General features: G+C 34.1%; 1 protein-coding gene across 1 annotated transcript; it reads right to left on the bottom strand.

Moving 5' to 3' along the window:
• Positions 1-1534: 1534 nt before the first annotated feature.
• On the bottom strand, positions 1535-17766 carry LOC134245990 (uncharacterized; the record flags this gene model as incomplete). The annotated part of the gene is made up of 5 exons (XM_062728225.1): positions 17511-17766; positions 16879-17130; positions 12754-12984; positions 11687-11742; positions 1535-1672 (listed from the first exon to the last, which is right to left on the bottom strand). Coding segments are annotated over exons 1-5 (933 nt in total), but the record flags the coding sequence as incomplete, so codon positions are not given.
• Between the last annotated feature and the right edge of the window lie 9864 nt (positions 17767-27630).

A 27630-nucleotide genomic window follows, 5' to 3' on the forward strand; every position in this document is an offset into this window, starting at 1 on the left:
GAGAAGAAGATTTTCAAAGATTTTTCCTATATATTTCTATGTAAAACTTTGATTCCCCATTGTGACCCCGCCCTTCCCCCGGGGGTCATGATTTGAACAATTTAGAATCTACACTACCCCAGGATGCTTCCACATAAGTTTCAGCTTTTCTAGCCCATTGGTTCTTGAGAAGATTTTCAAAGATTTTTCCTATATATTTTTATGTAAAACTTTGATTCCCCATTGTGGCCCCGCCCTTCCCCCGAGGATCATGATTTGAAAAATTTAGAATCTACACAACCCCAGGATGCTTCCATATAAGTTTCAGCTTTTTGTGGCCCAGTGGTTCTTGAGAAGAAGATTTTTTTAATGACCTCACCCTATTTTTCTCTTTTCTTGATTATCTCCCCTTTTGAGGGGAGTTGGCCCTTTATTTTAACAATTTAAATTCCCCTTATCCCAAGGATGCTTTGTATCAAATTTGGTTAAAATTGGCCCAGTGGTTCTTGAGAAGAAGTCGAAAATGTGAAAAGATTACAGACGGACAGACAGACGGACGGACGACGGACAAAATGTGATCAGAAAAGCTCACTTGAGCCTTTGGCTCAGGTGAGCTAAAATCATTCAACTGTAACGAGCGCTTTGGGGTATATATCGTTACAATGAGACAAGGTATCTGAAAGAAATATGGCGGAATACGGCTATAGTTGGTATGAAACAAGTCGTACATAGATGAAAATGTTGCGTTTTTAAGAATTCATGTCAGCTTTAATGTTCGCGTTTTCTTTGACAACCCTCGTAAAACATTTGAAGTCAATTTAGAATGATAAGCGATGATGACTTAATACTTTTACAGAGCTCTCCCTTATATCCAGGTGAACATCCCTGTAAACAGGAACCGTTTATATGGTGACATTGTGATTCATTCAGACAGTGTCCACAGGTTTCGTTGCAGTTTGCACCATATTTTCCATCGTCACATTCTTTAAACAACAAAGCAGACGACTTTTTTTAAGTTTTAAGTTTCTAACACAATTCACATAATCAAAGGCACTTTTGACTGCAGCCAAGTCCATACATTCTACCTTCACATTCTTCAATATAATTTACATTCTTAAATTCATAATATATGTAAGGTTTGGACTCATGCTGCCCTAATTGTTTAAATTTTTAAAATGTTTCGAAATGGACTAAGTATATGGATGTGATAAATCATGAAAAATGTGTAATGAATAAGGACCTCTCTGGAAACATGAGCACATTAATTTGGTATATTACTGAAACAGTGGCAAACTCTTTGAGATAATTCAAGAAGTACATTTTATACCTGCTGTTTGCAGCAATATTACAAAAAAGGATTTAATTTTTTAGTCGTTAAACACTTATGAATATTTATTTCCCTTTTTGGTTGCTTATTTGTCTAATACATGTATACTTACCCCATTGGGTAATGGTACAAAATAACAGAGAACATGATAAATCAATTTAGATAAACTGATCTATAGATATTCTACATTTTAGGTTGACTAATAAATAATTGATAGCAATCACTCACCACTGTAACATGAAGATCCCTCATACCCTGGTGAACACCCCTGTAAACAATGACCGTTACCATGGTGACAGGAAGTTCCGTCAAGGCAGTGTCCACAGGTTTTGTTACAATTTGAACCATATATTCCATCATCACATGCTTAAAAAAATAAACAGATTAGTATCTACTCACACTCCTTCCATTGGTTTATCTTTTTGCAAGTCCTCATTTATTTTTTAATTAATAGCATGGTATAAATAATTTTTTCCTATTGGAAAATAATTCAAGTACAAGTTACATGAATATAGTAGGATTAATATGAAACCAATATTATTGGCTTAGAATAAAAAAAATAGAAAAAAATGCTGATTTGTTAAATTTCATGATTCTTACGTTTGAAACAAGATGGCCCCTCGTATCCAGGAGCACAGCCATGTACACAAGACCCATTTATTTGATGACACTGTGTATCATTTAGACAATGGCCGCAAGTCAAATTACAGAGAGCCCCGTACATTCGACTCTTACAATCTTCAAGAAAATTATGAAAACATTAAATAATTTTGCTTAAAGAAAAATCTTCATAAATAGGCCTTATAGTTTGAAATTTTGAAACAATATATTACTTCTTGGTGTTTAGACTAAGGCAAAATAAGCCTATATGAAAGTTACATAATTATAAACTTCACAAGAACATCATCCAAATCTTCTTTTTATGAGAAAATGACGAAAATTAAGGCATGACATGTGTCTGAAAACTTCAAGGGGTTTTGACAAGATTTTCATATGAGTTTTTAAAAAAGAGCATATCGCGTAAATATCGTATAAAGAAAGAATTCGCATAATTTTCAAATTTGAAAAAAAAACAACATAAATATCATATGAAATACTTTTTCATATGTAAAGTTTTAAAAACATGCTAAGAAATTTTTACATTCGTTTTCTAAATAAATAAACATTAAATAATTTAAATAGTCATTCTCTGTAACCACTTAAACGTCGTTGCCACGCATGGTCACCGATTTTGATGAGATTTTCAGCCACTTTAAATCTTGATTGTGGCTTAATAGAAACTAGAAAAAGCAAACAAACCATTCTCACAAAACATGACACCTTGATGTCACTTACACTGTAAAGAAACTGTTTGGAATATATCTCTAAGTAAGTGGTAACCAAGTGTACATTTGGAATACATTTAAAATGCTGAAATATGCTGAAAACACTCCGAATTCACTAATGGTATGTGTTTCATGCTCAAGCTCAATTAACGACTTAAGAATAGCAATGAAAATGTTTGACCTTAAGTATATAAGTATAAGCAATATTATTCTATAAATAACTTATTGTTGCCAGTGTAACCATGCAAAACCATGTTACTAAGATTGGGTTAATGCTACTGTCTTGAAGAAAAACATGAAAATTCAAGACAAGGCAAATATGCATCCTTAGGACCTTGCATCACCAAGACCATAAGAAAAATTGGGTATAATTGCTACTTTGCAGTGTTACCATGGAAACAATGTACCAGTGCTTAAAAGTGAATTTATTTTCGATGCATTAAGAATTAAATTGCCATTTAATCAAGAAACAAATTAAAAGACTCAGCTTGAATAGTACTTATCTGTTAGAATTGAAGTTGAATATCATATATTGATAAAATTTGATGAAGAAAACAACACTGTTGGTATGGTTACCAAGAAGGGAAAATGTTCGATTTTGTGAACTTAATATCAATATTAAACCCTGTGTGCCAACTTTTTGCATCCACTTACAGATTGGATGATAGTCAAAATTTAAAGTCAAGTTAGCTGTTAATAAATATCAATCATTAAAATTTTGCGAATCTACTTTTAAGGGTACGTATCCAAGGAAAGAAAATATTTTTCAGGTTTTTAAGCATATATTTTCTGGTCACATTTGTGAACTTTATATCAATATTAAACCCTGTGTGCCAACTTCTTGCATCCACTTACAGATTGGATGATAGTCAAAATTAAAAGTCAAGTTAGCTGTTAATAAATATCAATCATAAAAAAATTTGCGAATCTACTTTTAAGGGTACGTATCCAAGGAAAAAAAAATATTTTTTCAGGTTTTTAAGGACATTGGCAACGTTTCTGGTTTTCGTATAGAATTTTTCAAGATTTTTTGAACAGGTTTAATGGTACCAAACATGTTCAATTCAGGTCCTTTTTACCCATCAAGCCAGCCTTCCTTTAATGATTTTGTCAAATCAATGTTTTGACAATTTTCAATGCATTTCCTGTGTAAAATGTTGATAAAATGGGCCTATATTATTTTTAACCATACGTTTTCTCTAAAACCCATTTATTTCATAAGGTTTATACATAAAACACATTGTTGCAACCTTATTTTCGATGACATGCATATAATTTGGCTGAAAATGCGAATATTGAAACAAAACACAGAAATACCAGCACTTTTCTTTAATTTTGAGTTACTTCCCTTTACTGCAATAACATCTAAACAATATTCCTAATGATCAAGAGAGTGGTTGTTTGTTTCTATTCTATAATTCACTTAATTGGAAACGAACTGTCAAAAAACATTTTTGCAAGGATTTATAGTAACTTTTTAATGGTGCATCATTCACACAATCTATGGAATCGTTCTCATTCGGTCCACCTAGCTATCAACACTTTCAGCATAATTATTTCATACCTTTACACTTCCCAGCAATCATTTACCTATTCTAAATGACAACCTGTTAACTGTCTGCCCCCTCAACACAATGTAAACAAACCCATCGCTGCTTTTCTTTTATTACTGTAGAGTTGAATATATCCGATAAAAAAACACACGTGTTTTTGTTTACCTCTCAGACTGTTACATATGTTTTTCTTTGTTTTCAGCGCCTAGAGAATTCCATACGGGAGATCACTCTCAATGACTTTTTTTCATAAGTAAAGAAACCTGGGTATAAACCTTTTTTCTCCGGAAACCCTTCGTTGCCAATGACCTTAAGCATATATTTTCTGATTACTTCCATAGCAACGCTATATTTAAAGAATCTTATCTGATTTTTTTCAAATTTGGAGCACACAGACATCATTAAAAATTGATCATTAGTTATGAGGAAATGTGCTTTTTTAAAAGAAAGGATCAGATTTAAACATACAGAGTGTTACTTTGAAGGCTCTCTGTGGTATAAAAACCTTGAATTGGCAACCATTGCCAACCAAAATAAAATATCATATTTTGTTCTTGGTATATGTTTTAAGGCTCTTTTTTTCTATTATTTGGTCACATTTCATCCTATAATTGCTTTTTAGGTCACCTGAGTAAACTCAGGTGACATATTGCTATCCGTTTTCGTCCGTCGTCGTCCGTCGTGTGTTAACATTTGATCATTTTCAGCTTCTTCTCTGAAACCACTGAACCAATTTCAACCAAATTTAGTATACAGCATCTATGGGTAAAGGGAAACAAAAATTGTGAATTTCATGATCCTTGCCCCCCTGGGGCCTGAGGGGTGGGGCCAAAACCACTAAAATTAATGCAATCTTTAAAAATCTTCTTCTTTACTCCTGGACATCAAGCAGTCAAACTGTTTGCATGATTGTAATCAGCATTGAGTCTTCTACCAAAACTGTGAAATTCATGGCCCTGGGGTCAGGGGTTCTAGTGCTAGGGCGGGGCTAAATAAATATATAGTGAAAATGCATTATTTCTTTGAAAATCTTCTTCTCTGCTCCTGGGTATTAAATAAACCAACTAAGTACATAGTTATGATGAGCAAGAGTGCCTCTACGAAAATTGTGAATTTTATGGCCCCAGGGTCAGGGGTTCTGGTGTTAGGGCGGGGCTCTATTGATTATATATAGTGAAAATACATGATTTCTTTGAAAATCTTCTTCTCTGCCCCTTTGTATTAAATAAACTAACTAAGTGCATAGTTATGATGAGCAAGAGTGCTTTTACCCAAATTGTGAATTTTATAGCCCCAGGGTCAAGGGTTCTGGTGTTGGGGGGGGGGGGCTCTATTGATTATATAGTGAAAATGCATGAATTCTTTGAAAATCTTCTTCTCTGCTCCTAGGTATCAAATAAACTAACTAAGTGCATAGTTATGATGAGCAAGAGTGCCTGAACCAAAATTGTGAATTTTATGGTCCCGGGGTCAAGGGTTCTGGTGTTGGGGGGGCTCTATTGATTATATAGTGAAAATGCATGAATTCTTTGAAAATCTTCTTCTCTGCTCCTAGGTATTAAATAAACTAACTAAGTGCATAGTTATGATGAGCAAGAGTGCCTGAACCAAAATTGTGAATTTTATGGCCCCAAGGTCCTTGTGTGTTTGTGGGGGGGGGGGGGGGGGGGCTCTATTGATTATATAGTGTAATTGCATGAATTCTTTGAAAATCTTCTTCTCTGCTCCTAGGTATCAAATAAACTAACTAAGTGCAAAGTTATGATGAGCAAGAGTGCCTCAACCAAAATTGTGAATTTTATGGCCCCAGGGTCAAGGGTTCTTGTGTTGGGGGGAGGGGGCTCTATTTATTATATAGTGAAAATACATGAATTCTTTGAAAATCTTCTTTTCTGCTCCTAGGTATGAAATAAACTAACTAAGTGCAAAGTTATGATGAGCAAGAATGCCTCTTCTAACATTATGAATTTTATGGCCCCAGGTTCAGGGGCTCTGGTGTTAGGGCGGGGCTCTATAGTGAAAATACATTAAATCTTTGAAATTTTCTTCTCTGTCTCTGGGTATGAAGCAGATAAACTACCTAAATAGTTATGACGAGCAAGGGCCCTAATCTTACAGAATTGTGAATTCAAGGCCCCAGGGTCAGAGGGGGGGGGGGCTCTACGTATATACTGAAAATGAATTAATTGTTTGAAATCTGCTCCTTTATATTTATAAAACATTTATTTATTTTTTGATAGGCAATTTTAAGGGTGCCTTTTTAAAATTTGTGCAATGTGTGGACCTAGGGTCAGGGGTTTATGTCACAGTGTTAGGGGCACTACTGATTATTGCTGAATATTACTGATTAGTTGGAATGCAATATTGTTCCCCTACCCTGCGTATGGGTATTCAGTATCCAAGCTAAGCAACTGCTAAGTGTATCAATGGTGCCTCTTTAAAAATTGTGAATGCCATATAGCATCTGGCTTAAAACATGAATCAAATTCAATAACTGGAAAGTTGTTGCATAATGCTCAGGTGACCTATAAGGCCCGTGGGCCTCTTGTTATTTTTACGTGTGTGACTTTCAATGATTTTTTTTTTTTACTTTTGAATACTTTGTTACCATAGTAACGTATGTAATAGATGATTCACCAAACATGTTTATCATGCATTTGAGACATCTGACCTTCAACTTTTGGAAGCAGTCATTGCCAATTGTTTTTTTTTTTGCCGCAAATGTTAACTAAATAAGGCTCTAAACATGTTTTAAAATGCCATTTTCGAACTTTAAGACATGTTGCCATTGTAACTTTAAAACATAGCAACCATTTTTGCCTGATTTCAGTTTAGGGTATCAATGACTTTTATCGTAGAGAGTTTGGAGAAATTCTGAGACTATGCGTGCCACAGCTCTTATATAAAATTTCAAATCATTACAGAGAATGGCTCTTAATTCCTTTCATAGAATCAAATTCAACATTCCCTAAACGCCTAAATAAATATGTGCATCTCTCTTTGAACGTTCCAGACCTACTTCTAACTTACTTTGACAGTGAGAACCATCATATCTAGGTTTACATTTAAAGCAGTTTCCTGTAAACATATTGCATCTCAGCTCCTGACAGTTTTCTGGACATGATTGCTCACAATATTTTCCGAAATATCTAGAACCAGGGCATCCTGTTTAAGTAATAACAAGCTTATTCCTATGTTCAACTTTGTTACAAGAAAACTTGTGATGAGGATAAAATGTTATAAAAAATTGAAGAAGCAAAGAGACTCACCATACACCTCCAATTCACACAAATAAGTGTATGCATACTGTGAATAGTAACCTGGATACGTCACATCCGGTCTTCGTTCGTTGTAGTATATTACATAACGGCCGTCTACCGGACAGCTTATAGTTTGATCCTCTGTAGGTGTACCAGTCTTATTCTGTATTTGATGAAAGCAAAGAATACCGTTGTTCCTGGACGTGTCATTGGAAACGTAGACGAAAAATCCAGCAAATGTCATGTAGTACATGTATGCACCAGGACCTACGAAATATCAAGAAACCAGAGAACCTTTACGGTCAAAAATCCATAAAGGATCCATGGAGTATAAAAGAAACTGATAGAAGAGTGTTGGTTAAATTCTTAAATAGAGCCGAGACCTCAACAGTGCCTTCCTAGCTATCTTTAACTGCCATAGATAGTTTTTAGTCAGAGCAAACTTATTCAAATGAGATACTTTTTAAAGCAAATACCAGGGACCTTTCTATTCATGGGATAGGCACTTCTCGAATTCTTTTTGAAAGTTCTGGGATTTTGTAAATTTTGAGCAAAATGTATCTTATACAAGTATTGCTGTTTTTTTAGGTCAATACCATGCTTTAGCCACCTGAAGAGTACAATATTAACCGAGCCCGAAGGGTGAGATGAATACTGCACTTCAAGTTGGCTAAATCATTGAATTGACCAAAAAAATCCAACCCAAAAAAGACAAGATTGTCTTTTGAATAGCTTTCCAAAACAATTTTTTATCAATTTGGAATTTCCCGATCTATGTTTAGATCAATGAAGAGGAAATGAATCCTTATATTCACCTGGAATGTCACGTGCAGGTAAATATAGTAGTATTTCTTCCACAAAGTTGGATTTCGGCCAATCAGAAAGATAAGTATTATTAAATCATACAATAATTATTGTTATAGATGAGTCAGAAGAAAATGTTAATTAACCTCTCAAACATTTTTCAAGATAAGTTATAAGCACTGTTTATAGTGCTTATCTTTGTAGTAATGCCGTTAATTGGAAAATCAACCCCGAATGTTCCTGATCGGCTGCATTTTCAAAAACTCACCGATATATATATATATATATATATATATATATATATATATATATATATATATATATATATATATATATATATATATATATTATAATATAGGTTTTAAAGAATGCATAACTGTCTCTGCAACACGTCACAAGATGGTTTAAGGAATAACTGTCTTATTTTTCGAATTCATGAAGTGATCAATGGATTGGCTTGTGTGATAATTTGCATAAACGCCGAAGGCTTTTATGCATAAAATTATCACACAAGCCAATCCATTGATCATCTTCATGAATTCATGAAAAAAATCTGACAGTTATTCCTTATATTTACATGCTTTGATTCCGCCAATCCACGGGCTCCAAGCCTGCTTCTCTCTAGGTGTTGTCCCGCCCTGCACGTGGTTTTTTTGGAACCGCGCCAAAACATTCATGAAGAAATAAATTACATTTACAATTGGTAATTTTATCTCGGACAAAGACATTGGAAATGTAAATATAACATATTGAATGATACTCTCATCGATAAATCTATACGCGAAAACAAGCTATCTGCTGCCTGATTGACCGGCTGAATTGAGGTATGTATGTTTTCATTCTAAAAATATTGTTTGGAATGTAGGAAGATTACAAGAACTATAGAATTATCAGGGCAGATTGTATGAGTGGGTATTGATGCTTTTGGCAAAGTGTTAATTGCTGCTGTTCGCTATAAGTTGTAAACAACTGCAATGTTGACCTATGATCGCCATAGAACCCTATATCCTTTCCGGTCCTCTTTTTACGCGCTTAGAATAAAGTTTCAAATTATGCCAAGGTTTTGTCTGAATTTAAATTTGTATAGTACTGACAGAACTGAAGGTTTGTATAGAGTTTTATAGGGAAATAATAAGTGGTCTTATAAAACCTTGGAACTTTGATTTACTGTAGTAACAACTTTGGACCTTTGTTTAAGGACAATGATAGATGTGAAATTATGTTTTTTTATTATCATTTTATAATATTTTAAAGTTAAGATTCACAAAAGCTTCAGCGAAATTTATTTAAAAAAAAAAAACGACCGTCCACTAAATAGATTATGTATACAATTTTTAAGGACAGATGAAACATTTTATTTTTCTTTAGACTTAATATCTTGTCACGGGTTTAGAAATGTGGATATTAGTGAAAAATATTAGGTAATACTTTAAATAAAATAACAAGCATGGATAAATTGCACACAGTAATAAAGGTTTTCAGATAAAAACAAATTTCAGAATGTGTGTGAATAAGGAAACAATGGTAATGAAGTGACCAGAGGTCAGATATTTGAATAAATTAGCTACAACAAATATTTAAAGATTATGCAAAAGATTGGAAATTATTTTAAAAGTGCATTAGAAATTTTAAAAGTACTCAACGTCAGAATAATAGTAATTAAAATTCAAATAAAAAATTAAAGTAATTATTGCAAATTTCGAAGTTACAAATCTACTAAGGTATACCTAGTATTAAATGAGTGGCCGGGATAGACAGAACTTCAGTGGAAAGCTGAATCTTGACTGTCTTGATTGCATTTTATACAGGTGAGATAATTTTCTAGACTTGCGCGGTTTTTATCAAATCATTAAAATTTTCACATGGGTTAATTTATCAACAAATTATATATATATTTTTTTTTATATTAGAACGTGTAATGTTTAGTATAATTTATAGTATATTGTAAGAAATTATTTATTGTAATCATAACGATTACAATAGATTGTTTAATTTAGCAAGAGGCCCAAGGGCCTTATAGGTCATCTGAGTATTGAGTAACAACTTTCAAACACTTGAATTTGGCCATGGAATTCACAATTCACAATTTTGAAAGAGGCACCATTGCTTATCATAATTATTAACTTAGCATGCTTACTCTATTTACTTAATACCCAGAGGTAGATCAGAGTAACAAAGAGAAAATGCACTTCCACTGTATACCCAGTTGTGCACCTCACCCCAAAGGAACCACTAACCCAGGGGCCACACATTTCAAAATTTTGCAAATTTTAAAACAAAATGGTTGATTAATATCAAAGAGCAGATATAAAAACGTTAATTTATTTTCAGACTATGTAGCCCCCCCCCCTCCTCTGACCCAGGGGCATAAAATTCACAATTTTATAGGAGGCCCTCTTGCTCATCATAACTATGTACTTAGTTTGTTTATTTAATACCCAGAAGCAGAGAAAAAGATTTTCAAAGAATAAATGCATTTTCACTATATGATCAATAGAGCCCCGCCCTAACACCAGAACCCCTAACCCTGGGGCCATAAAATTCACAAATCTGGAAGAGGCACTCTTGCTTATCATAACTATATGCTTAGTTGGTTTATATAATACTCAGAAGCAGAGAAGAAGATTTTCAAAGAATAAATGCATTTTCATTATAGAGCCAATAGAGCCCCACCCTAACACCAGAACCCCTGACCCTGGGGCCATAAAATGCACAATTTTGGAAAAGGCACTCTTGCTCATCATAACTACGTGCTTAATTCGTTTATTTAATACCCAAAAGCAGAGAAGAAGATTTTCAAAGAATAAATGCATTTTCACTATATAATCAATAGAGCCCTGCCCTAACACTAGAACCCCTGACCCTGGGGCCACAAAATTCAAAAATCTGGAAGAAGCACTCTTGCTCATCATAACTATGTACTTAGTTAGTTTATTTAATACCCAGGAGCAGAGAAGAAGATTTTCAAAGAAATAATGCATTTTCACTATATAATCTATATAGCCCCGCCCTAGCACTAGAACCCCCGACCCTGGGGCCATGAATTTCACAATTTTGGTAGAGACCTCAATGCTCATATATTCATTTCAACAGTTTGCCTGCTTGATGTCCAGGAGTAAAGAAGAAGATTTTTAAAGATTGCACTAATTTTTGTGGTTTTGGTCCCACCCCTCAGGCCCCAGGGGGGTGGGGACTATGAAATTCACAATTTTTGTTCCCCTTCACCCATAGATGCTGTATACTAAATTTGGTAGAAATTGGTTCAGTGGTTTCAGAGAAGAAGCTGAAAATGTTAACACACGACGGACGACGACGGACGAAAACGGATAGCAATAGGTCACCTGAATTTCTCAGGTGACCTAATAAAGAGTGGAAAGCTGAATCTTGACTGTCTTGGTTGCATTTTATACAGGTTGGGTTACATCTTCACTCCCCAACCATGGCAGCCGCGCTGGTCCATAAAGAACTCGGTTCACTTCCTATCATATTTGGCCCTGAGAATATCCAAAAAATTAAGTTTAAACTGAAATCAAAACTTTATAGTGGAAATAAATGTTGGATATATGCTTGCTGAAAATATATATAAAAAATTTGAGAATGTTCCCTTGTTTAACTATTTAATGGGGGTCAAAACATGCAAAGAATGCGTATTTCCGGAAAAATCGTTAAAAATCAACTACTTAAAAGCATTTTTCAATAGGTGCCCATCATATCACCACTTTGAAATTTTCTCAGTTGAAACAATGTTTTAAAAGCATTCTTTATGCAAAAAATTGTAATGGTGATATCGTGGGCACCATGTTTAAAGTAACAGAACATGTTTATTAAGTAGTTGATTTTTAACAATTTTTCCGGAAATACGCATTCCTTGCATGTTTTGACCCCCATTAAATAGTTAAACAGGGACACATTCCCAAATTTTTTATATATATTTTAAGCAAGCATATATCCAACATTTATTTCCACTATATAGTTTTGATTCAGTTTAAACTTAATTTTTTGGAAATTGTCAGGGCCAAATATGATAGGAAGTGAACCGAGTTCTTTAGAAGGAATTATATAATAAGAGAGAAAATAGCGAAATTGAGCCATCCCGGTACCTCCACAAGCCAAGCGAGAGTTTAGAAGGAGTTATATAATAAAAGAAATGAGATCCTCGAGTTCCATGCAGTCAATGAGATAATCTGCATATGGTGGACAAAGAAGAACATTTTCCCTGGTATTTTTTTTAATGAAATTATTACAGTACTTTCATTAAAGAAGTATAATTTATACCGTTCGTGCACTAATTCTCTCAGCCCAAATGCTAACAAAGACACTACTCTTTGTTTTTCTTAAACTATTCAAGAAACCCATTTAAAATATAATAATAATTTTTACTCTTCTTAATATCCGTAACTTTCCTTAATGGCCTCGAAACATAGTTGTGAAAATTTTAATTGAAAGCACGTCATAATCATGTTCTCAATGTAATTTATTATATGCCTTAATTTTCTAGTGCTTACCTGGAGTGTTTTCAGTCCTATAGTAGATTTGGATATGACTTATGCTGACAATGTCCTGTAGATCGACTCTCCATTCTGCAGTCTGATATCCGGGGCCTGATATTGTACACTGGTTTCCTGCTGCTGAGCGGTCTGTATATTGTCCATCAACTGCCTTCTCTGCCCCCCAGATTCTGCGTGTAAATGACCATTTGTGCTGCAGCCAAGCAGGTCTCCCCAAAGCCAAATTCACTTGTGAAAAACATTCAATATTGTAACAAAAGACAGTAAATTTTATTTATCTAAGATTCCAACCCGTCACGTTAAGAATCAATTCCATACTTTGCGAATCGAAAGCAGACCTTCTAACAACTGCACCGTGCGGGCGACCACCGTTGCAAACCACGGCCAAAATGTACGATTTTCTCTCATTCTGGCCGTGGTTGATTGAGAACAGAAAAATGTGTATTATATTAAAATATTGATCAATGCAAGTAAAGCATAGTCTGGAAATGAACTTTTTCGTGACTTTTCAATAACTCTAAAATGTAAACTGAAATCGACATGTTCTGTATTTTCCGCTCCGACATGTTATATCAGTCAAACTTACCTAAAGAGCCTCTAATTTAAAAAGAGTTCCAGTAATGGACAAAATTCACCTTAATTCTCAAAATTTTGCTGTTCATCAGTGGTATAAATTATTGTGAGAAGCTTCAGGATAGATAATCTTGTATGATTAAACTATTGATATATCGATATATACTTCGTAACTTACAATAGCTACAGTGTGGCCCTTGATATCCTTGTACACAACCATTCAAACAATTTCAAGTAACGGCGTCACACTGCTGTCCCTGGCATTTTACTGGACATGATTGGTTACAAAATCTTCCATAATATCCTGTATCATAACATCCTATATAAGTAATAAAAAAAACATTTGTTTGTGAAACACTAGGCGCCTACCGATAATAAAGTTCGTAAAAGCTATTTCAGCATATACATGTAGGTAACAGTCAATGTCACAAGGTCATCGACCTTGGTGTCATTTGAAAGACACTAATGAGTGGACTATGCATACCAAATTTGAAATCTCTGTAATTGTTGGAAAATTATGGTGGAAGTTCGAAAAAGCTATTTTAGCATATTTACTGTAAAATGAGAAAATTTAGCACATACGTATTTTAGCGCAAACGCAAGTGGAAATGCCTTGGCGCAAATAAATTTTAGCGCTTGCACTTGTCATTAAAATATATGAATGTCAATTTTTATTTTATCCACGCCTGTATTTGACTTTTTTTGTTATTCATGCATGGAAACACAATAGCACTCCCGTATATGAGTGAACATTACTTAACTTTATCGTGGTGTTGCACTCACATGGACATGGCATATTGTTAAATTTTATTTTAAAAGAAAGAAATGAAGTTTTTACGCACCAATATGGGAACCCACTCGTCAGAATGATTCATTGTGGGGTAATAGTATTGGTAAATCTAACCTTGTCGGAGTCCCTTTGCTAACTACAAAAGTTGATGATATTGACTCTGTCTCGTTTTCAGTTATGTTACCAAAGTATAAATTTTTATGGTCATAAATACTGCCAAGAAATTATTTCACACAACGCTCGTATCAGGATAAATAGCTCATTATATTGTTCATTACCACAAGTTGGAGGAGGAGGGGTGTAGGGGGTTCAGTCACTACCCAGATATTCAAGAGTACTCATCAAACCTATATCCAGAGGGTGTTCATCTTTCTAATATAGCACAGTCTGCTAACTTTCTCCATATCATTCAGGAAGGCATATTCAAAATAATTTGTCAAAGTTTGCAGCACTACATACCATTTCCATTTTTAATTAGTTTATTAATCATGCACTAGTTATTGTAAATGTTATGAAATATAAATTGAAAAAAATAACTTCCCTTGTTCTATGGTATACTTCATATATTACAAGCAGTGATTAATTTTGCATAACTGCATGTAATTAATAGCAGTTTTGTCATGGCATGTGCAAAATTTGCAGCATATAGCGGATGTACACTGTATTAACACGTCGCGCTTTATCAGCTCCCATGTGAAGACATACATGTATGGCATAATTTGCCAGAAGCTCGCTGCTGATCCTGTTATCTACCAGGGTCAGTGGCCAATAACTAAGCTTCCGTCATTGTGCCATTGCTATTGATTCTACGTCAAGTACTATTGATAAAGTCGACGTAGACCATTGTCTTTGGAATACATTGTTACCTGCTCATTGCGATTTATATATCCGATTTATATATCATTGAATATCATAACACCCTTTTTGTGAATACACACTTTGCGCGTATTATTTATTTATTATTATTATACATCATTGTACCCATAGTGTATCAATTACCAGTACACCTTGTGCATCATTGAATTGATACTTTGTGTACATCATTGTATTCATTGTAATGATGAAATTTTCTTTTCTATCTTCCGTTATCTATTGAAGCGAATGAATGGATGTATTGAATTCTTCTGCTGTTAGCCAAGGGAATGGAAAATCAAAGACAGCAGCATCAAATTGTCAACACAAAAAACAATTTATCAAAATCTGGTAAATTGGGAGGGTGGGTGGGATGCTGAGCTTCAATAGATAACGGAAGGGCTCATTTTTTAAATGGATCTTCACTTCATGCGGAAGTTTATTTTGTCAAAACATAATTTTCCTGTTCTTAAGGACATTTTTTTCTATATATTCTAATCTAAAACTTTGATGCCACATTGTGGCAACACCCTGCCCACCCCCTTAAGGGTGGGTCATGATTTAAACAAACCTTCTTTTAAACCACATGAGAGTGCTTCTATTAGTTTCATAAAAAGAAAATCACTTGTCATATATTCGCTTTTCCATAAAGTTTTAAAGATATTTAAGCCCCCCTCTCTTCCAAGAGGGGAGGACATTTGGCTTAGCTGCTGTCTGTCGGTTAGTCCACCAGCAGTTTCCGTTCACTTTCCTCGCAAAGATTGGACATATTGAGATGAAATTTATTTTACATTATTATCAAAATATATAGATAAATTTAGGAGTAATACCCCTTGGACTTAAGGAAAACGTGTATTTGCAGTTTCTGTTCAATTTCTTTAAAAAATGAAATTTTGTTTACGGATTCATCATAAAGATATCTAGTAAAATCAAGTTCTGTTTGGGTTCAATCGAGCCATTTTTGACAATTCATGCCCCTTTGACTTAGAAAAATTCCATTTACTTACGGGAGGGGGAAAATGTTATCAAAATATTTTGTATAGTAAATATCCCTATAATAAAATTGATCCCACATCGTGTCCACATTATAACGACAGAAATTTTTATTTGAACAATCTTGAATCTATGAGACTACTTGAGGATGCTTCCATATTTAAAAAAAAAATGATTTTCCATTTATGTCCACCCTACACAGATGGTCAAAATCTAAACAAAGTTTAATCAACACTACCTAAGGATGCTTCCATATTAAACTCAGCAATAATGGCTTTCTTGTTCTTGAGAGGAAAACAATTCAAATATTTTATCCTATATATTACTTGAAAAATTTTGATTGTCAATCATGGCTTCGTCCTACCTCTGGAGGTCATGATTTCACCAAACTTGAATCTATACCACCTGAGTATGATTCAACGTTCTTTCCTTGCCTAGTGGTTCTCGGGAAGAGTAATTTGAAAGACTTTTCCTATGTATTTTTTTTATAAAACTTGGATCGTCTATTGCGGCCTCACCCTTCTCCAAAGGGTCAATACTTGGACATTTTAAACGTGAATCTACCATACTTGGGGATGATTTCACATGGGTTTCGTATTCTCTGGCCCAGTGGGTCTTGGGAAGATATTTAAATGATGCCATTAATTTGTCACTTATTCATAATTATCTCCCTTGGAAGAAGGCTACTGACCCTTTACTTGAACAAGCTTGAATTCCCTCTACCTAGGAATGCTTTGTTGAAAGTTTGGTTGGAATAAGCCCAGTGTTTATTGAGAACAAGATGAAAAGTGAAAATTTGCCGACAGCAAAGACATCGACAACGGACAAAATTTGATCAGATTAGCTCACTCTAGCTTTCGGCTCAGGTGAGCTAAAATTACGATACTACATGTAAGTTGTCTGTTGGAACTGACCATAAACTTCCACTTCGCATAATTCATTATATGCGTCTGGAGAGTAGTAACTAGGATACGTCACATCCGGTCTCCTCTCGTTGTAATATATAACATATCGGCCGTACACAGAGCAGTTGATTCTCTGGTCGTCTGTTGGTGTACCATTTACGTTCTGATGGTCGTGAAAACAGAGCCTTGAAGTTCCATTGTTTTTTAAGGTACTGTTGGAAACGTATAGGAAATACCCAGCGAATCGATCAAAGAAGGACCCTTAAAATGTAATATATATAATTAAATGATTCATTTATTGTATGTTGTTGGAAGTTCTTCTAGACAATTACATTAGCTTTTACAGAGACGCCATCACTAGCCGGTGAAGACCTGCAAATGTTGTCCTATACTAGGCAATCAGGGCCATTGAGTAGGGATATATCTTTTTCGTGCAAGTACCTACTGCCACAAGGGACCTCGGTTTATATAGTCTCTAGAGCAGAACGCTCTTACCACTGCGCCACGCAGGCGACTTCATGTAATATTAATATTGTTATTTCAAATGCAACCTCTTCGTCAATGTCAAATGAATAAAAGTTTATTATCTAAAAAATCATACTATCTTCCCTTTTAATATATACTGAGAAATTTATACGTACCAGGTTTATTATCCGTCCTGTAGTACATCTTTATATAACTAATACTGACTACTCTCCCTAGATCCACTCCCCATTCTGCTGTTTGTCCACCTGCTGATATTGTACACTGGTTTCCTCCTGCTGAGCGGTCAGTATATCGCCCATCCACTGCCTTCTCTGCTCCCCAGTCTGTTTCTTTATCTTGCCAATTATTTTCCTGCCAGGCGGGCTTTTGTAAAGCTAAATTCTCTTGTAAGAAGAGGGGAAATTTAGCCATTTATTTAATACTTCATTCAGTGTATTTTATACATATAATTTCTGTTTACAGAAATAATACTAAAAATACAGAGAGCTGCTGATTTAAAAGTAAAATTGAATAATTTCCTTTTGTATTAATAAGTAGTAGAAAATGTGGTGATTTTAGTCCCTAAATACATTAGGAATTGCTGTTATTTTGTATGGTTGTGAAATATGATTAAAAAGTTTCATGTAAATATTATTTTTTTTAAATGCTTTTGAACTTTCAAGACGTTTCGCTTTTTTGAAACGCGGGGAAAACCCTCTGCAATTCGGTTTAGGACAGAGGATACAAACAAATATTAGTCAATTTTAGTCGATCGTGTTTTAATAAGTCATAAAAATGAACAAGTTTCACCGCACCGAAATTTAAAATTTTTTATTCAGAATAATGTATTATTATATGTATGATAACTTTCAACAAAAATAGACCCAGAAATATGTAACAATTCAGACACCCTTTTTTGTAACATCGGTCCCTAACTGAAAATTCAGTGAAAGTTGAAGGAATTACAGAATTTAGCCCTATTATCCTATACAGTTTCATCTGGATTTCTTTTGGACTTCTCTAATGTAACTACATGTAAACGTGCACTGTATATCACATTGTCCAACTTTTATTGCTGAACATTTGGTAGAAAATTTTCAATTGCACTGTTAGAACCTAGTTTAATTTTTTTTTACACTCGATTCACATGAGTTTTCACACATATTAGTAGGTTGATTGATTTTCTTTTCAGCAGGAAAATACCATGCAGTCTTTTACATTATAAAAAGTTTTTTTTTCCTCTTACCAATGGTGGAAATATAAGTCACACATTTGAGAAACAGGACAAAACGGAAGATCATCATGGAATCAAAATACCAATGTAACCAATGCCTGCACAATAAACCAAATATATGTTTTATTCCAAATAATAAAATCTAGAGACGTTCAAGATATATGCATGTATAATGACATGTTTAATATATAACTGTATAATTTGTTTTTGTAATTTAAAGGTAATTACTATTGATTCTTGATATGTATACACTTGAAAGATGTTTAAGGGTAGCAAATGTGAAAATACTGAAGACCATTTATTTTAAAAATAGTATTGTGCAATGGTAAATTACATGTAAACTTTGTGAAACACAATGCAATAGTTATGGTCAATGTTTAAGATTTTCAAATGTTGGTCAAAGGTCATAGTTGGGGTCACATGATCAAGATTTTCGTACAAAGGGAAGGGTCTTTCCATGATGAACACTCATGTCAGTTATTAAAACCTTACCCTAAACCGCGAAATAATTATGAGCTAGGTTTAAGTTGACAACAGATAGACGGACGGACAAACAAACAAGGACCCCTTCTGCCACACTTTAAAAGACAGTGTCAAGGAAAGGTATAAATTTAAATCTCTTCAACGGTATATGTTGATGGCTCTACATGTACATGTGTGATAAAATTCTCGGACGGGACGTAAAGCTATATATATATGATCAATCAATTAATGATTAACTATCATTAATGCTTTTTAAAATTGACACAGTCGTATCTGGTTAATATTGAAATCTGGGAAAAAACATGTTATAAAAGGTTAAGTACATTATAGGTATTTGTTGTATGAAAATATTGTCAGATTTTTTTTTATGCACTCTTGATCGAAGATTCCAGAGTATATAATTTTGGCCCTGTCTGTTTGTCTTCAAAACCTTCAACCTTGTCTATAACCTTTGACTTGGTGTATGGCGTGTGGCAAGAACTTTGCGAACCACCAATTGACTCCTTGATCTTGACCTAAGAATTTGACCAACTTTTACCACAAAAATACCAAACGTTATACTTGTCAAAATAATCTTGAAACAAGGGATTTCAAAGTTATTTGATTGAAAGAGAGGGAAGGCTACATGTATTAGGGGCTTTATACTTTCGATAACGGTTATTAAATAAGGATGGCGTATTGAGGGGCAGTTAAAAATGTAATTTGATCACTTTTCAATTTTAAGAAATTACTTAGGTCAACTTTAAAGTTAAGCAAACACCAAGAAAAACGGATTATTATTTTAAAAAAAAAACATTTTTTCGAATCACTTAATTATCATAAGGTTGAAGGGGATTTACATAAATAATATAAATAATGATATATGTAGGGAAAAAAGTATTAAAAAAATAGAAATATTTTTGGTCTTACCTTTAATGCAAATAGGTTGCTATTTAAAAATCATAGGTATTCCCGTTAACTTTATTTTTATAAGAAACGAGGAGGAAGTGAAGATAAAAAATTAGGGAGATTTCATCTCTTTGTGTTTATTAAATAAATAATTCAAGGCGTGTGCTCGCAAGATATAGTTTACATTATTATCAAAATATGGACCAACAGCTTTTGAATTTGACTATTATGAGTACACTTGTTTAATATAGCGCATCCATATTTTATTTCTAAAATTAAATGTTTCCTTTTTATAGTTCTTTTTTCCCTTTAGTCTTCTAGGGGCCTTTGGGTCAGCAGTCTTGAATGAAGTAGAAGTATGTTCTCTGTTTACATTTTCATTCCAATGCAAAGTTCCAAGGAAAGCACGCACTTTATATTGTTCACTTCCAAATGCTATTCGTTTGTCTTGATAGATATTTAATGTATTATTGAAACTCTCCACAAAGTACGTATCTATCCCTAAATTAAAATGGTCTGGATTCTTATAAATAGTTGAATTTATTATAACACTTCTGAGTAATTTTACTGCCACTGGATTCTCAATTACAACCTTTGAAGGTTCATAATTTGGATCTCGTTTACACCTAGAGCTGGGGTGACATTGTTTGTGGCTGTTCTGGTAATGGTCCACAATATTGTCCAACAGATTTCTCAAAGTAGCTGAATTACCATCACAATGCTTGGTCGCCCAGTAAAAATGTGTTGCTACAGGCTCCACTTTGTCAATCAATTCCACTTTGTCAATCAATTCTTCAGACCATGTTTTTCCTTCCTTATATCTTGGTCCTTTTGATATATCAGTCAAGGCTTTTTTAACACTCTTGATGCCATGCCAAAGATCGTTTTGATTGCATGTAAATCCATGTTCCCTTTCCCTTACAAATTTGTTGATGGCCATATTCCTGTCGTGGGTATGTACATTCACAGAAATGTCTCTATTGTCAAAATCTTCATAAATTTTCTTGTTCCGACTATCTCATGTCTTTCGAGACATGGGCACAATTCAGTACTTTATGGGATCTTTCCCCAATAGCAACAACACTGGTATCTTGTGAATTTTTTCTCCATCCATGGCGGGCATCAGTTATTATGTCTATTCCATCCAGGTTTTCATATAATCCAACTTCTTCTAAAATAGCAGTAGTGCACGAATCATCATATTCTTCTTTTACAAATTGCTTATACATATTGAAAAATGTATCTCGTTTCTCTACGGAAAGAATTCCAAGACCTGCAGCATTACAGAATCGGGAATAATGAGAAGGTAACATTCCGCTGCATAGAAATGCATGGTTGATTCTTTCGTTAACAAGGTATTTCCCGTTGGGTAAGTATGGAGAAGATGCCCAAATATAGGAATGTTTTCCTCTGTCGCCCCGGGTACATTTTAATTTTAAAAAATGCACATGACTTCTCTTAGTGACTTTTTTGATTTCTAGAATTCCTCTGCAGTACTTTCCATGGGTTGCTGAAATATCCATCAGTTTTTTGATAGATTGCATTGATGTTACAAAAAAAAGTCCTGCATCACTTGACTCTTCTTTACTTTGGTATACGTTCCCGGTGACTTGAAATCATCACTTTTACTCACTTCTAGGGATTTTCTCCAGGCATCCAGCAATGATTCCATTATGTCAGTGTTGTTGACAGGTTTGTAACTTGTGACCAAAACCTCCCTTACTTTCTGAAGACTTTGCATTATTTCTTGCTTTTTTCCTTCAGTAATTGGCATCTCAAACTTGAAATTGGCAGGCCGTTTTCGCTTGGTTTCTGCCATTTTCTTCACTTCTTTTGACTATTATTTGACTTTCTATATTCTTTCAATGTTTACTTGCTTATCTTCTTGTAATACTATATTAAATGTTACTTGCAGTTTTGTGGGTTTCCTATTACGGACTAGGCCACTATTTTTTGTGATGTAACAGGATACAGTCATATTTCTCATTTTCAATAGAATTAATAGATGACTGGCAAATATGGTTCAAAGTTTGCTCCTCATGATGAAACTGATATTAGAATTGCAAAATCAAGTCTCACCTCTTGCGTTTGAAATTATGTGTATTTATGCAATTAAATATTTATAATCTGAATTCACCCTTTGTCTATTATCAAATGGAATAGACCAGTTACAATGTAACATGTAAAGCTAAGATATTTTCACAGTGGGGAGGCACTCCCTGCATCCCGCCAAATGTCAATAAATCTATTAGTCACCACACCTCCCATGATGGGCCCTCAGGGGTCAAAGAATATGATGCAAGAAAACCCCCAGATATTATTATTATATTTAATAGATTATCAGTGTATTTATTTTATAACAATTTTGATGCAAAAAAATAATAAAGTTTTAAATTTTACAAAAGTGACCAAATAGACAACAACATGTTAATAAACCTCCTTTGGTGCCCCATGCCCTAAAACTTTCCCTCCAATTCCAGCCATCGTTCTTATAGCAAAATGGATGAAAATTAGGACACAAGACTAGTGTAATTTCTTTGAGAGTGAATCCTGAACAAAGGGAAACAATTATTCAGTTTATAAATTTTAATGAATGGGAATTAGATGAAATGTTATGCGAAGGGGATACTATTGAAAATCAAAACACCAGTGATGAAGACTTTGAGAGGACATTCCGTATCCCACAGAATGAAAACTGTGATGAATGTCAACATTGTTTTTGAAAACCCTGCATCACAGATGAGAAAAACACACAGATGTGGTGGCCTTCTGAAGCAGTGTTACCGGACGGAAGAAACAGCTCCTCCCGGAAGCAAAAGTAAAAGTTTTTTTGGACAATGCTCTTTCACAGAGGTGTTTTTCTTGATGCCCGATACAAAGAAAGAAAACATCGCGCTGAAGTCAGACCCTCGATTGAAAAATGTTGCAAGCCATCGTAGGGACATTCTACTAGAATGTGTTGTTGATCTTGTCAGATTTTGGTATCCAAACCCAAAGGATATCCCATACATGGGACACCGATGGCGGTGAATGTCATGTTTAACAGTTAAAATACACGAATAAATGAAATTTATTTATTTTTGTCATAATTACATTTGTTTGCAGCTTCATATACTATACAAGTCTTATCTGTTGACTGGTCAGTGCTTATGTGCTAATTACTTGTACTTTGCGTTGTGAACAGCGGTCAGTTGATAACAGCCTGAAACAGCAGGATGCACTTTTATCTGTTCTTGTTTACATACAGTGTGTTCTTTACCTCTTCATCAAATAAAAGGAATTAATGGACTTTTCTTTCTCTTTGCTGAGGTAAGAGAATTAGGCATAAGCCATTTTGAATGCGTCCATAGAGATTAGAGCTTCCGGTGTAAATACAAACAGAGCTTTGCTAGCTGTCAATCAAAACAGGCAGATTTTGAAAATCAGTGTCACTTCAGAAATTCAATTAATAAATTCTCCCTTTTTACAAACAATTGAAATATATTCTATGCATTTTCTTATGCAGAATAGTAAACTTTATTTACATAACAATTATCTCAAAATGGTAATTGGTGCTATAAGTATGAATTCAAAAAAATATCCCCTGAAGTGAAGAGTGGCAAGAAAATTGAAATTTCCACCATTTTCCTGATTGGCTGCTATTTATACCCCAGAACCGGGCTTTAAGGTATGTTGTTGATTTTGTTTATGGATTATTTAACGTCCTAAAAGAATTGTTAACTACTACGGAGACGCCACCACACTGTCGGTGCAGGGTTGAAATTTTAACACCTCGATGCCTAGAGTCATTATAAGTAATGAGGGATACTTATGATAGCACTTACTGCCGACCCTGGCTTGGTTTATGTCTTATCCGAAGGAGTGCTTTCCACGTCCGGACTTTGATACTTTACATATGGATATTAGTGAGTGCATTTGGCACCCAGTAGTAAGGGTGAAAGAGCTTACTCAGCTTAATGATAAAAATTTGATTATGTTGATTGCTTCTGCCATTTATCCCTTCAACAATTTTAATTTAAGTTCTTAAATGGGGAACCTCAGCAAATATTCATTTACTGCATCTCTTTGATAGGCAAGCTAAAGATGCTGAAATTAAGGCCAGACGATAAAAGTTTATAGTAAATTTTCACAATTTTACAATTCATAAATGTGAAAGATAAACATAATTTCAATAAATATATATAAAAGAGGAAAATACTTCAAGAATAAATCTTATTTTCGTATCTTTATTATGTAGACTGATGCCCCATTTTTTTGTACACTCTAAAGTCGTTGCTGTCTGAGCTAGAAAAGAATGTTGATTTTGGAGCTTGCTTGCCACAGTATTATTTAAACTTCCATTTATGGGCTGTGTATGTCCTAAACCCTGCAATCGATCAGCATGTACATGTACAATGTAAAAGTCAACTATCGATGTAAAATATACTTCGAGTCTTCCAACGTAAAGATAGCGGTATTATTGCAGCTGAAGTGGTTTGTACGTCGTCAGTGATGATAAATACCCACACCGAGATCCACACAAGCTGTGATCACATATGCATGTTTGCTTAAAACCTCCATATTTTTCCTCATACCACATAAGTCATGTGGATTTTGACTGACACAATACCTGTAACACATTGAAAGGTGAATTATTATTATATTGTCTTGGGATTTAGTTCATTATAGCTTTTTCACTTTTTTCAGATCATACAAACTGCATGTACATGTATCAGTGTGTGCTTCATATCACTTTTTTCAAAGCTACGATTTCGTTGGTACTTGGCCTTGCTATTTTATAGTTTCACTGTCCCTGATGACAGTCCCTTCTTGCAAATCCTCATCAAGATTTTTATGCCTTTGTCTGGCTCCTAAGCTTTGGAACTCCCCATCCAGTTTTTATATGGCAGTCATTAGTTCATGAGTCCTCTTCACATTGTCTGCACTGTGGCATATTCTGCGGTATCTGTTGCGTGTGGCAAAATTTACAATTCTTCCAGTTTCTCTACTTATCATTGTTACATGACCTAGAAAATGTGAACTAAGATGGAAATATGTCCGAAAAATGTAGATATAAAATCAAATATACATGGAGTTTATAAAATTAAATATAGCTCATGTATTTATCCAAATAAAAACGTGTATGAGGGAGAACTGCCTGTTGTATTTGTGACATACTTTAGTAGTCTGGATCTCGAAAGATCGCCAAAAATACGATTCATAAGAATCAAATCGGCCGCAAACAAAATTTAGCGTTATAAAAAAAACTCTGTCACAATGTTAAAAGCGTTAATGCATGGCAAGCACAAGATATTCAAAGGTGAAAAAGTTGAATCATTTTATTTCAGGCAGTCTTCGAAGCAAAATAAATAATTCAAAAAAAATAAATAAATAAACAGTTTACCGCATTTGCTCATAAATAGATTCATCGATGTGAAAAAAATCAACATTTGATGAATGCTAAGAATTTATTGTCATCAAAATGAAGATGTTTGCCTCTTAAGATAAAACATGTGCTGACACCCTGGATTTTGGTCACGTGACAACATAAGAGAAGAACTCAATCCTGTAACAGACACCACCATGTTTAACAAAACTAGAGTTTCCAAACTTATCAAGTTTTTGCGGACGGAAGTTCTGAAAAAAAGAAAACTAGAGTGGCTTTTGACAGCAGTGAGAGCCTTAATACAAAGGAGTACGAAAGTCTGCTGGGAATAATAAAAGCTGACTCCAGTCAGAACAGTGAGGACCAGCTTGGCCATTTTATTAATAAAATTAAAAGGAGGGGATTCTAACAAAATTCTATCTACATTGTTTAACATTTCAGAACCCAGCATACACAGAGCAGTTTAGGACAACACTGATGAATGGAGGATTTGTCAGAGAAAATCTTAGATTTGAATATGTCACCAGAGAACAGGTTATTCAAGAACACTTTCGACCTCTGGCCCAAACTATTCTTGGCAATGCTGTGTCCTTGATGGAACTTACATTTATATTATCAAAAGTGGCCATTTTAAGTTCCAGAGCCAATCTTTTAGTCTCCACAAGGGAAGGCCGCTTGTGAAACCAATGATCATTGTATCCACAGCAGGTTATTTTATTTCAGCGTTAGGCCACTACATTGCTAGGAACAATGACGCCACAATATTGACGCAAATAATGCACTGTAACATTGAAGACATTCGAAATTGGGTACATGAGGAGGATATATTTGTGGTCGATCGTGGGTTTGGGGATTCTTGACTTCGGGATCAAAACCAAAATGCCATCGTTCCAAGCCAAAGGAGACGAACAAATGTCAAAAGAAAATGCTAACACCAGTGATTGGTGACAAAGGTACATGTTCTGCATGAATTATCAACTCTTTTATTGAATATATGTTTTTAAAATGCATTCCATGTACCCATACTGCGCTAAACTTAATAGAATCTCTTATTTTATTTTAAAATAAGTTACTGAGGAAAACAAAACCTTAAGACTAGTATTTTATATCATTTGATTTCACAGATACGGTGGGTTGTGGAATCAGCCAATGCTAGAATCAAGCAATGGCATTATCTAGCGCACATTCTATCCTCTAGCCAAATACCTTACATAGGAGACATTGACAAGATTGTATGTGCCATTTGCAATAAGTAAGTATTTATTTGAATGATATATATATACTTGTATAGTTCACAGTATATAACAAGATGTCTGTTAGCCAGTGCTCATTGATTAATTAATTAATTCATTCATTCATTAGTTTAGTTAATGCTCACTAGTATAATCCCCGCTTTGATGTGAATTTGAAATGGACAGATGCACAGATAGAGAGTAAGTTAAAATCGAATTTGTACAAAAATAAATTCTACCATATCATTATGGGATGCCCTAATAAAGAGATTTCGAAAATCTGCCTGACTTCACCCACCTGGACGAGGATCAACTCAAATCCCTCACTTGTGGAATATACCAGCTTCGTCTATCCCCATTTTCATGTTTATAAATATTTATTGCAAAAAGTTAATATATTGAATAATTATGTTATTTAATATTAATTACTATATTTTAAAAATGACTGCCATTTCTAGAAAATATTAAGCTGATTATTCAAAAATTGACACCGATTACTATTCATGATTAATTACGTAGTATGAACTTCTATCTTGTTATAAAAGTAAAGATTGAAATAATTAAAAACTTGTAATTCACATAATTCTTGTAATTAAATTTTCAAATTTTTCACATTGTTAAATTATGCTTGATTTTAATTTCAAATTGACATTATTTAATCACAGATGCACAGGTAAATATTATTTTTTAAATCAACTAATATCTTAATTAAATTGTAATATACTGAGTACAAACCCTGCAGTTGTTTTCTGTAGTTTTTTAACAAACATGACACACCAGTGCAGTCATCAGCTGATTATCGGCAGTCTTCAGCTGTTTATGGTCATCACCACGTGCATGCACGAAATACATAAAATGGCCAATATATTCATTTATATATTTATGATTTGTTTTAATTGATTCTCACGATATAAAGATATGTTACATGTTATGGTTTAGACAACATGCCATGTTCATCTTGCATGTGAATGCACGTGCGTGCGCGTGCAATGCGTTAAATGACATATAGTTGATATCATTGTATCTTTTAATTTTTTTATGAAATCCTTCGATATTGAGCTTTTTTTTTAAAAGTCTTATGGGAATTATGCACA

The sequence above is a fragment of the Saccostrea cucullata genome, unplaced genomic scaffold, assembly GCF_032062105.1.
Source record: "Saccostrea cucullata isolate Sc308-1 unplaced genomic scaffold, CSIRO_AGI_Scuc_v1 ctg2481, whole genome shotgun sequence".
Classification (NCBI taxonomy): domain Eukaryota; kingdom Metazoa; phylum Mollusca; class Bivalvia; order Ostreida; family Ostreidae; genus Saccostrea; species Saccostrea cuccullata.